Genomic DNA, 12985 nt, shown 5'->3' on the forward strand with positions numbered 1-12985 from the left:
GGGACGGCGCATGCGCCTTTCATTTTAAAGCGGTGGTTCACCCTAAAATCCACTTTCTGTCACTAGATCCAGCATACTGCTGACATCTGCAGTATGCTGGATTTTTTTTTCTTTTTTTTGTACTTATCGTTTTATCCGTATGTCTACTCCGGCTCGAGCGGGGAATCCGTCGGGGAATGGGCGTTCCTAAGTAAAGCGCAGTTGATTGACGGGCTTGGATAGCGCGTCACACCTTCCGGAAATAGCCGACGTGACTCTCGGCTGCTTACGGCGCCTGCGCCTGCCGTGTAGAGCTGACTGCGCAGGCGCCGTAAATTGCTGAGAGTCACGTCAGCTATTTCCGGAAGGTGTGACGCGCTATCCAAGCCCGTCAATCAACTGCGCTTTACTTAGGAACGCCTATACCCGGAAGGATACGCCGCTCGGAGCCGGAGCAGACATACGGATAAAACGATAAGTACAAAAAAAAAATCCAGCATACTGCAGATGTCAGCAGTATGCTGGATCTAGTGACAGAAAGTGGATTTTAGGGTGAACCACCGCTTTAAGTACTTCTACGACGCTTGGCCCATCATTTGCATGGGGTCATGCCTCATTAGCATGGCTCACGCCCACTTCCACCTACGCTGGATTATGCCGAGGAAACCCAGCATATCTTTAACAGCGAGTGGGAGCAAGTGCTTTGTGAATCCAGTGCTTGCCTCTGTGCACTGCGCCGGCGTAGCGTAAAAGAGATACGCTACGGCGGCATAAATATGCGCCGATGTATGTAAATCCGGGCCTATAAATTTATAATCTGACCTAAACTTATATCAGCAACACAGAAGACCACATTTTATTATACTAGATTTAGAAACATGACTGACTATCAAGTTTAAAAATATATTTAAATATATTGCATGCAATTATAGACTAATGTATAATCACCCAGATGTAAACTAAATAGTCAAATACCACACTTTCTTTTAAAACACTATGACAGTTTGAAAATTCAACCACTTATAGCCATGATTTCTTGCCCTTGGGTATTTTGGCTATATTAGAGTGTTTAATATCTGGACTCCTCCTTGAGGTAGTATCATCAGTGTCATCATTTGTGAAGGAAATTGTGTTTACTGGTGGGGAAGGTAGACAGCCAATTTTCTCTGTGGAAAGGCTTGATGAGGTCTTCAGGACAAATCGTTCTTGAATAGTGTCCTTTAGATGTATAAGTAGACTGTTCTGCTCGGGGTGCAGTACCATGCGCCTCTTTTTCTTCCTGCTCTTAAATTCACAACAAGTATTGCAAGCAACCGCTAAGATTCTAAATACATAAAACCACCCAAGGTAATGCAGCTCCACAATATTCAAAATAAAACAACCAAGACCAACTCCGAACATGAAGTTGAGAAAGACTGTCTTCTCAGTAGCTCTGGAGACAAAACAGTCTGTTGTAGTAGGACAAGGGTAGGTGTGACACTGGAATAGGTGAGGTACTTCAAAGCCATAAAGGTAGAATTGACCAACTAAGAACACCACTTCCATAATTGACCTGAGGACCACATGGACAATGTAAATAACGTGCATCTTATCAAACACAGGAATGGGACAGCGCACAGGATCATTAGAAAACTTTGGCTTGAACCTCTCTCCTTTTCTGGATATGTCTTTAACCTCCACCTGCTCATCTGCTTCTGAACCTTGTTTGGTTTTCAGGAAATGTTCACCAATGGATAAACTTTGAAGAAGTTCCATTATGTAGGCCCTTTCTAGCTCAGTCTTCTCATCTTTAGCAATTTTGTGCAGTACATAGATGATGTAGAAAATGGAAGGTGTGGACACTAGCACGATCTGAAAGATCCAAAATCTAAGATGTGAAACCGGGGCAAAGCTGTCATAACATACATTGTTGCATCCAGGTTGAAGGGTATTGCATGTGAATTTAGACTGTTCATCGCCATACATTGCATCTCCCACCAGTGTTACCAGGAGGATTCGGAATATCAGGAGCATTGTCAGCCATATTTTTCCAATTACAGTAGAATGGTTTTGGACTTCCGTTAGTAGACGTCCCAAGATAGACCAGTCTCCCATTCTGGAACCTATAATAAGGATCAGAAAACTTACTAGTAAGGATTTCTTTTTTGTTCAAATTGGAAACTGTGGAATTTAATGAGTTACTACAGAGCTGTGAATATCCAGAACGAGCATATTCGTATATGGTCAAGTGGTTCTTTTAGGCATGTCTATACACATTGTTGTGAGAAAAAAAACATGTGGGGCCGGATTCAGAAAAGAGATACGCCGTCGTATCTTTGAGTGCGCTCGGTCGTATCTATGTGATTCATAGAATCATTTTACGCATAGATATGACTAAGATCCGACAGATGTAATGCCGCGTACACACCATCACTTTATGTGATGAAAAAAAACGACACTTTCTGTGAAGTAAAAAATGACGTTTTTGAAACTTCAATTTTCAAAGACGAAGTTGCCTACACACCATCGTTTTCTCACAATGATCTTGCAAAGTGAGGTTACGTTCCACCACGTTTTACCATTGAAGCTTGCTTCATAAGTAGCTTCTGGGCATGCGTGGATGAAAAAACGTCTTAGAAAACAACGTTTTTTGCTACACACGGTCAATTTCTGTGAAGTAAAAAGTGCACTTTTGAAAAACGACACATAAAATTGAAGCATGCTTCAATTTTTTTTGGTCGTTTTTTACAAGACATAAAACGACGTTTTCCCCCACACACAGTCAATTAAAGTGACGTTTTTAAAAACGTCATTTTTTTTCATCACATAAAGTGATGGTGTGTACGCGGCATAAGTGTCTTACACCGTCGGATCTTAGGCTACAATTTCAGGCCGGCCGCTAGGTGGCGCTTCCGTATGTTTACGCGAGGAATATGCAAATTAGCATTTACGCCGATTCAGAAACGAACGACCGCCCGGCGCTTTTTTTTTTTACGTCGTTTGCGTTCAGCTTTTTCCGGCGGAAAGTTACCCCTGCTATAGCAGGGGTAAGTGCGGCGTATCCTATGTTAAGTATGGCCGTCGTTCCCGCGTCAAATTTTGAAAATGTTACGTCGTTTGCGTAAGTCGTTCGCGAATCCGGCTGGACGTCATTTACGTTCACGTCGATTCCAATACGTCCTTGCGGCGTACTTTGGTGCAATGCACACTGGGATATTTTACGGACGGCACGTGCGCCGTTAAAAAAAATGAAAAAAAAATGCGGGGTCAAGTCAAATTTAAATACAACACGCCCCCAACATCCCCATTTGAATTACGCGGCCTTACGCCGCCACACATACATTACGCTGCCGTAAATAAGGGCACAAGTTCTTTCTGAATACAGAACTTGCGCCCAAAGTTACAGCGGCGTAACGTATCTGAGATACGTTACGCCAGGAGAAAGATACGCTCAGGTTTCTGAATCCGGCCCGTGGTGTGATCACAGGTAGGCCTGAAAGCTATCTAGCAAACCTGGTTGGCTTTTACTAGATTTAACTTCTGTAGCTGACACCTTTCTTAAAATACTTGTTGCCTTGCCTCTCTTGTCTGTGCCCCAAGCCTCTGATGTGAAATAAGTATGCAGAAAGTGAAGTCAGAATCCTTATCTGAATAATTGTTTGTTAGAATTTAAGCCTAGTTGTCGCTAACTGATAACTAGGTAACTAGCATTTTCAAGGCATGCCCAGTTCAGTATATATCACCAACAATGTGTACAATGTGTACAATTTTGCATAAAGGTTATAAGAAGGTATTTATAGTGACGATTGTCAGAGTGTTAGTTATGAACAGGGCCACTGACCCCATCAGTCCAAAACAGGGGCCCAGGAATCTTCTGAGCAGGAGGGCCAGCTGTACTGCCTTATTGCTGTAATTTGTGACTCTAGTGGACCCCCCCTGCAGTATTGTTGGCTACTCTGCTTCTTGGATCTGTGCCCCCTTTCCTCCTACTGTTGCAACCCACTTCCCCTCAGTGCTGCCAGCTTCCCTCCTCTCCCGCCAGCACCTACTGCGGGCACACAGGGAGATCAATTTGAGGATGGAGTGAACACAGTGAGCAATCGGTACTGAACGTTCCTGTGTTTATTTATCACTGAAGCATAGTAAACTGTGTTTTCTATGCTTTGGTTTGTGAATAAACTGGAAGCCTCTGAGTGCTTCCCATTCATTCACTGTCCAGTGTAGCTGAGGCTGCAGAGAAAGGGACTGATGAATATATGCCCTCAGTCTCTTAAATGTGAGACATCAGGGGTCTGTGCACTGTGAACCATGATATTTCTCCAAAGCCCCCCCACGAATGGGCAGTTAAAAAAATTTAAAAAAATAAAAAATAAAATAAATAAATAAAAAATACAATCCTAAAAAAAGAATGCAAAAAATGTTTGCACTTCAAGTAGGAGGTAAGGAGGCCTGTCTGCTTTATCCCTGCTCTAGGGGACGGCAACCATGTGCTTTGCACACAGATGTGGGTTGCTTGCAGAGCTCATGAATGGGTCTGGTTTAATGGGGGTATAATTTATGCTGTGGCTGTGAAGCAAAGCATTACGGCCATGGCATTTTAGTTAAAATACCACTTGATAGTTTCGGGGGGGAGCTCCTATCATTTAAGCCAGGGGTCTCCAAACTTTCTAAACAAAGGGCCAGTTTACTGTCCTTTAGACTTTAGAGGGCCAGACCATCGGAAGTACAAAATGTCCCTGCATCAGTGGGAGTAAACAATTCCCCATTATTGGTCTCAATGGGAGGAATCGTGCCCCATCACTGGTGTCATTTAGAGGACTTGTGTCCCATCACTGGTGTCATTGGGTAGAATTGTGCCCTGTCATTGGTGTCATTAGGTGGAATTGTGCCCCGTCATTGGTGTCATTGGGAGGAATTGTGCCCCATCATTGGTGTCATTGGGAGGAATTGAGACCCGTCATTGGTGTCATTAGGAAGAACTGTGCCCCATCATTGATATAATTGGTAGGAATTGTGTCCTTTATTGGTGTCAGTGAATAAAATAGTGACCCAAGGGCCGGATAAAAGCCAGCAAAGGGCCACATCTGGCCCCAGGGCCGCAGTTTAGAGACCACTGAGGTAAGTTGTATGGGGCCCTGTGCTTTCTATTAGCAGCCCTGGTTATGAACACACAGACCTCTATTTCTATAGGATAAAACCTGTTGTTTTTTTTTGTTTTTTTTAGTGTTATACACACAGATGTAAATGGCATTGGGGCTTTTTTTTTATGTGTAATTGTAATTTTTTAGAACTGTATGCTTCTGTATCTTCTATAGATTTGGAATCACTGACCCAGAAAATGCATTTACAGCAGGAAAACCATACACAAACAGAAAAAAACTGCGTCTAGACAAAGAACATAGAACTTCACTTCATATGCAGGTGATGCTTCAGGCTTTGCAGCTCCTTTAGGGGGAAATTTTCAATTCTAAATAAAATTTTTGTATTATGTGATCTCTTTTACATAATATAAAGACTTCTCTTAATGGGCAGCAGAGAGGAGCGGCAGGCATAGAAGCTCTGTGTTCCTCACTCTCCTCTCTGACAACCCCAAGTGTCAATGTCTGCTCCACAAACCTGCCAGATATAAATAACAGATAATAATAAGTTCGGGAGATGTCATGCACCTCCTTGGACTTGAACTCATAGGGGGTTATTTACAAAAGGCAAATCCACTTTACACTACAAGTACAGAGTACAGATTTGCCTTTCGTAAATAACCCCCATAGTGTGCCTGCACTTTTTACAAAGTGGCTGAATTGCTGGAATTCAGCTTTACAGTCTCACAATTTCCAGATGCCCAATAATGGACCACTGACAATATGTATAACCTCTCAGAATTAACAATCTGCTTTATTTCTGATAAAACAAAAGAGACCATGAAGCAACAGATATAGTAAAGTGATATGATGTAAATGGCCCCAAATGGCAATCACATACAACACTGATCTAGTAGTCTAATATATTAGTTAGTTGTGATCATAAATACATTAGGGTCTTATGCCGCGTACACACGATCGTTTTTCGGCATGAAAAAAAAAACAATTTTTTTTTCCGAACATGCTGCATTTATTAACGTCGTTTTAAAAAATGTTGTTTTTCGGGTTGTAAAAAATGATCGTATGTGGGCTAAAACAACGTTTTAAACCCGCGCATGCTCAGAAGCAAGTTATGAGACGGGAGCGCTTGTTCTGGTAAAACTACCATTCATAATGGAGTAAGCACATTCATCACGCTGTAACAGACAAAAAAGCGCAAATTGTCTTTTATTAACAAGGAATCAGCTAAAAGCAGGCCAAAGGCGAATAGAACTTCCCCTTTAGAGTGCCGTTGTACGTGTTGTACGTCACCACGCTTTGTTCATCATTTTTCAAAAACGATGGTGTGTGGGCAACATCGTTTTTAATGATGAAGTTGGAAAAACTTTGTTTTTTGGACATGCTGAAAAACAACATTTTTTTTTCATGCCGAAAAACGATCGTGTGTACGCGGCATTAAAGTTACCAACTAACTGATCATCTGACCTGGTAATTGAACAACTGTGCTTGGTAAGTCGTGGTCTCACACACTGTGAGGCCCCGTACACACCATAGAATCTATCCGCAGATAAATCCCATCAAATGGGTTTCAGCGGATAGATTCTATGGTGTGTACACTCCTGCGGATATTTATTTTATGCTCAACAAATCCATTTGCTGAAGTCCATCCCAAAGGATGGATCCGCTCGTCTGTACAGACTCACCGGATCCATCCGTCCAAAGGGATTCCCCGCACGCGTCGTAATGATTTGACGCATGCGTGGAATTCCTTATATGACAGCGTCGCGCCCGTCGCCGCGTCATAATCGCGGCGACGGCGCGACACGTCATCGCCAGAGGATTTCGGCGCGGATTTCAATGCGATGGTGTGTACACGCCATCGCATAGAAATCTTCTGAAATCCTCGAGAGGATTTATCCGCGGATACGGTCCGCTGGACCGTATCCGCGGATAAATCCTCTCGTGTGTATGGGGCCTGAGAGTTGACCGAACCAGGCTTTATTGACAAAAGTCGCTAATTGCTGTTGGGGCCTCTCTCGAGAACTTGTCAGTCTTGGGTCTGTTGTTGAGTGACGCTCTGGTCTCTTCACGTGACATCCATGCCTGGGATTGATATTGCCACTGGGGTCCCGATTCCTCCTTAATGTTTATAGTCATGTGGTTTTTCTAAGTATGGAGTTTTTGCACTTTTTATGCCTGCTTGTTTTTAGGAAAATGATTTCAAATACTGATCAGCATGATAGCCAAGTAGAGTTCAGCAATGGTAGCCTCCTTTTCTGTCTAATGACAGGTCTTGAAAAGTCCCCATTTACACCTATATGTTGCAAAAACATACACTAGACCGTGGGGCACAGTGGGAACAGCTCTCCAAAATCGGAGAGCGAGAATGATCTCCCTGCAAGGCAGCGCCTCCTACCAAAAAGGAGTTTTAATAGAGCCAAATACATCGGTAGTAGAGAGAGCCGCCTACACAGGGTGATACTAGAGGCACCTAGATAGGGAGTTACTACTATTAGTGTTTTACACTGTGCATAGTGCACCCCTAAACCCTGCTCGCTGTACACAGCTTAGCTTACCCCTAAACCCCGCTCTGTGTACACAGCTTACCCCTAAACCCTGCAGTCTGTACACAGCTCATTCCTAAACTCTGCACTCTGTTTGTAGTGCACCCCTGAACTCTACACTCTGCACATAGGGCACCCCTGGAACTGCACTCTATACACAGCACACCTCTGAACTCTGCACCCTGTATGTAACACACTCCTGAACTCTGCATTCCATATGTAGCGTAATCCTGAACCCTGCACTCTGTACATAGCACACTCCAGATACAACTGCCCCTTTGAGGGCAACCATACTGCTAATGCAGCCCACAATGAAATTAAGTTTGCCACCCCTGCAACTAGACCATTGAGGCAATGCACACTAACACACATTTAGCTGTGGCAGCATTTATTTAGAATGACATCCAAACACATGAATGCAGTAGAATGCAACACACCACAATGCAGTCATTTCTGTGAGGTTGCAGCCAGTTTATAATGAATGTACTGCTGCAATGCATGTTAGCATGTGACTACAGTTACAAGGGTTAACGTGTGTGTGTGTGTTTTAATGCACTGCAATAAGCATAATTGCATAATAAGCATAATAATTGTGAATGAGCCCTAAAATGTTATTCTTTGTATGCTTTCACTTACTGTAAAACATAGTTTTGTATGAGGGGTAGAGCGTTATAAAATCTCTTAACCTTTTTGGGGTATCATCCCCAAGATAATGCATAAAAAAGTACAAAAATTATTTGGGACTTTACATGTACCTTCTTGGGTGTAATGCAGACAAGGACAGACTATTTATATATAAAAGTATAGCATTTTATTAGAGATATCACAAATATAAAAAATTTGTTGAAAACATCTGCATAGGTTAGCCATCCAGGATAAACAGTTTTTATGGCCTTAGGATCCGTTATTGGACCAATGCGTTTTATGGGCAATCCCGCAGGGCCTCGGATCCTATTATTGAGTACTGTGCTTGAATTATTTGGTGGTAGAAAGCCTACCAGGCCTGTGGGAAGACCAACCAAAACCCCTTGAAAATACTCCACATCCAGAATTGGAAATAATTTATCTTTCCAAATCCTCCTGAATGGCGGATATATATAGCCAGATTCATAGAGAGTTACGCCGGCGTATCAGTAGATACGCTGGCGTAACTCTGAATCTACGCCGGCGTTAATTTAAGCGTATTCTGGAAACCAGATACGCTTAAATTAGGCTAAGATACGAGCGGCGTATATCTCCTACGCCGTCGTATCTTAAAGTGTAATTTTTAGGCTGGCGCTTCCGTTGAGTTTGGCGTAAAATATGTAAATGACTAGATATGCCGATTTACGAACGTACGTGCGCCCGTGGCAGTAAAGATACGCCGTTTCCGTAAGAGATACGCCGCGTAAAGATAAAGCTGCCCCCTAGGAGGCGTAGTCAATGTTAAGTATGGCCGCCGTTCCCGCGTCGAAATTTGAAAACTTTACGTCGTTTGCGTAAGTCGTCTGTGAATAGGGCTGGACGTAATTTACATTCAGGTCGAAACAAATACGTCCTTGCGTTGTACTTTGGAGCAATGCACACTGGGATATGTACACGGACGGCGCATGCACCGTTCGTAAAAAACGTCAATCACGTCGGGTCACCCACCATTAACATAAAACACGCCCCCTCATCCTCATTTGAATTAGGCGCGCTTACGCCAGCCCCATTTACGATACGCCGCCGTAAGTTAGGAGGCAAGTACTTTGTGAATACAGTACTTGCCTCTCTGTCTTAAGGCGGCGTAGCGTAAATAGGATACGCTGCGCCGTCTTAAAGATACGCCCCCCTACCTGAATCCGGTTCACACAGGGGCGACTCGTCAGGCATCTCAGCCGCCTGACGAGTTGCGTCCCATTCTGTTCAATGGAACCGTTCTAATAGGAGCTACTCAAGTCGCTCCAACTTAGAAAAAGGTTCTTGTACGACTTTGGCGGCGACTCAGGGCGACATGTATTGACATCAATACAGAAGTAATTTTGCAAGTCGCCTCTGAAGTCGTCTTGAGATCGCCTTGCCGAGTCGCCCCCAAAGTCATCGCCGCCCCTGTGTGAATCGGCTCTCATTGTATGAGTTACAAATTAACATGTATTGAAAAATTCCACTGCCCCCCCCCCCCCCCCCTCATCCTAAAATTCAGCCTGCAGAGGATGTTTGCTAATGTCTTTTTCTCTGCAGACATCTAAATCATTGTCTGGATTTTGACTGGATCAGATGAGATTTAAACACATTTTTATGGGCATTCTTGCTATTAACATTTTTTTTCAGAACAAATTCAGATTTGCCTGAAACAGAAAATAAAAACATGGGGGTGTCTGTTTAAATTTGAAGAGTTGCTAATATATTATATGAAACTTTGATATATTATACCTATTGAAATAAATAAATATATATACGTTCTTACATGATACAGTAAAGTAGGCAAATGTTTTATGACCTTGGTTGTCATCCGTCAGGTTCACCTTTTTATAGAAGTTTAAAGTGATATAATCAGAGCTTTTTTTCTCAGAAAATAGGTGCAGGAACTCAACCACGACCCCGTTCAAATTTCTCAAACAGTAGAAGGGTCTTAAAGGGGCATTAAATACCAGGATTGCATTACATACAGAGTGCAGAGTTCAGGTGGTTACATACAGAGTGCAGAGCTGTCACTTGTAAACACAGAAACCAGACTTCTGTGTTTACAAGTGATTGTGGTGAGCGGGCACCAAAGGGTCTGAGCCAAAGGTGGTGGAACTGAGTTCCCCCAAGTTCCCCCTGAAAAAAAGCCCTGGATATAATAATAATAATAATAATAATAATAATAATAAGAAAATTATAATAATAATAAAAAAGATAGTAATAATAATGCTATTATGACTACATGTGTTATGTGTCCCTACCTGATGTCTATTGATAGTCCTATAGATAGTGTTTATAGTATTGCCTATGAGATGGAAACAATGCAATTATTGGCTTGGAAAGGTTCTGCACTTACCTTATTGTATGTGTCCCCTTAAATAGGACGCAAGAGGTTTCCATAGGTGACAGTCACATCGTGTAGCTCCAGGTTACAGAAATCAGGCTGTGATGGACTATGCCCCTGGGCCACTCTATGAAGAATAGGCTGACAGCACATATCCAAATTGTTTAGCACACGCACTCATTGTACACATAGGAGGACAAAAAGGTTTAATTTACAGTGAGTGACAAAGACACAAGTGTGACATGGGGTCATTGCCTCTTTTGCTGCTATTCAGCAACTCAGCACAACAGAATGAGCTAGAAAAAGGGCAAAGAGAAGGAATGGACAGGTTATTTGCCTCAACTCAATTACTCTAAACTGAATGAGGAGAGAAGAGAGGCACAGACAGTGATGCCAAGGCTGGCAGATCACAACAATCTACACAGCATGTGTCTGGCATCACAGAGGTTGAATATTTTTATAGAAACTCTCTTCTTTTTATTTGTCAGCTTCACCATAGTGAAAATATCAAATCAGAAAATTGTTCATAAAGGGAGGAGGGTCAAGGGTACAGGATACCTAAGGCACATGAAACTTGGCAATATCTCACACCAACTCAATTATTCTTGGAGATTCGTTCCCCTCCTTTAAACATATAGGTGTTTTTTTGTGAAGTGGGTGGAAAAACTGAGGGTTTTGTAAAGTGAGGAGACTCCAGGCCCAGGCAAGGAGGGTCCTTAATGCCTGTCGATGCTGCAGGAGCCTGGCTACCTCCAGTTCATGCCAGGACACAACTTGTACTTGTCCCTCTTCTGACCACCCTTAACCTTAACCCACAGGACCACCCGTTTCTGCCAAGACATTGTGGCCACCCTTATTTGACCCCCCTCTGGCCAAGCTTACCCACAGAATGACCCTATTCTGACTACGCTTACACGCAATACTACTTAAACCTGACCCTCTTCTGACCACCCTTACCATCAAAACCATCCATATCAACACCTACTTTTGGTAATCTTTACCAAAAACACCACCCTAATCTGGCTATCCTTACCTACAACACCACTCCAGCTTGCATGTGTTACCAACAGCATGACCACCTACCTATACAACAGCCCTGAGACACTCATACCTCTAGCTGATCTCCTTTACCAACAAAACCAAACCCATTTAGCTATCCTTACCCACAACACTACCTGTACCTGACCCACTTCTGGCCACCCTTACCCACAGGTACTCTCTCTTCTGTCTACTTTTACCCATGTAAGTCAGTAATCCTGAGGTGGGGAGAGGTGTCATCCGGCCGTCACTGTCATCCAGGGTCTGCTGGAGCGCTGTGTGGACTCACTGTCACCGATGATGGAGGTGGTTGGCTGCGATGGGGAAACTTTCCAGAACGAGGCTTGGAGCACAGGTGGACAGCAGGCGAGGGATGATGGCGTCACCGGGTATGCAACGCGTTTCCGAGTGACAGGCAGCGAGTGGTGAGGCTGCCGCACTCCTTTTTCAAGTATCGGTACATAGTGCCCACTGTCATACCCTCCACACTCCTCTCCTGTACATACTGCTCACTGTCATACCCTACACACTCCTCTCCTATGCATAGTGCCCACTGTCATACCCTCCACACTCCTCTCCTGTACATACTGCTCACTGTCATACTGCTCTCCTATTCATAGTGCCCACTGCCATACCCTCTACACTTCTCTCCTATACATAATGCCCACTGTCATACCCTCCACACTCCTTTACATAGTGCCCACTGTCATACCCTCCACACTCCTCTCCTGTGCATACTGCCCACTGTCATATCCTCCCCACTCTTCTTCTGCACATACTGCTCACTGTCTTACCCTCCACACTCATCTCATGTAAATACTGCTCTGTATCATACCGTCCACACTCCTCTCCTGTACATACTGCCCACTTTCATAAACTCCTTGTAACAGAAGTGACTTTTGGGCACAGATTGAGCCAGGAGATGGGGTGGCAAGTGAATCATAATTCATGTATTACATGAGATGAGACATTAATAATAATTCATGTTTGCAGGATGTCTTGAGATATCACAAGTTGTTGGCTTTTTCAATGTGGGGACACATTCTTTTGAAAGGTGTTAATTGCATCTACTCATAGACATTTCATTGTCCATTGTGTAAAGGTGTTAATTCAGGTCTGCTCCTAGACCTTTCCATTGTGTGATAACATGGTTTAAAACCTATTGATGCCCAGGTGTGACTACCTGTCTGTCGGAGACAAGCCGTCTGTCTAAAGATGTGGATTGAAGGGAACTCATTGTGTGATGGTATTTTGTGTGAATTCTATTGATAAAAGTATGTGATTGAAGCACCATGGTGTGAAGGGGGGTGGAGATTTCATTGTCCCTTTGATTACGGTCACCTGCTTGTAACTGCATA

The 12985-nt window shown here is 43.3% G+C and overlaps 1 protein-coding gene across 2 annotated transcripts; it reads right to left on the reverse strand.

Annotated features, from left to right (window-relative positions):
• Positions 1-868: 868 nt before the first annotated feature.
• LOC120928678 (gap junction delta-2 protein-like) lies at positions 869-10814 on the reverse strand. 2 transcript variants are annotated; one of them, XM_040339677.1, is made up of 2 exons: positions 10602-10814; positions 869-2081 (listed from the first exon to the last, which is right to left on the reverse strand). In XM_040339677.1, exon 2 carries the CDS (start codon positions 2071-2073, stop codon positions 1000-1002), a length of 1074 nt encoding a protein of 357 aa, XP_040195611.1. In that variant the 5' UTR covers positions 2074-2081; positions 10602-10814; the 3' UTR covers positions 869-999. The 2 variants fall into 2 exon arrangements, with proteins under 2 accessions (XP_040195611.1, XP_040195612.1); XM_040339678.1 differs by lacking the exon at positions 10602-10814 and adding an exon at positions 6522-6572.
• Between the last annotated feature and the right edge of the window lie 2171 nt (positions 10815-12985).

This window comes from Rana temporaria, chromosome 2 (assembly GCF_905171775.1).
Source record: "Rana temporaria chromosome 2, aRanTem1.1, whole genome shotgun sequence".
Lineage (NCBI taxonomy): Eukaryota > Metazoa > Chordata > Amphibia > Anura > Ranidae > Rana > Rana temporaria.

Coding starts and splice junctions, on each gene's coding strand:
- LOC120928678 (XM_040339677.1), bottom strand. CDS start 2,073: ATGGGAGACTGGTCTATCTTGGGACGTCTACTAACGGAAGTCCAAAAC.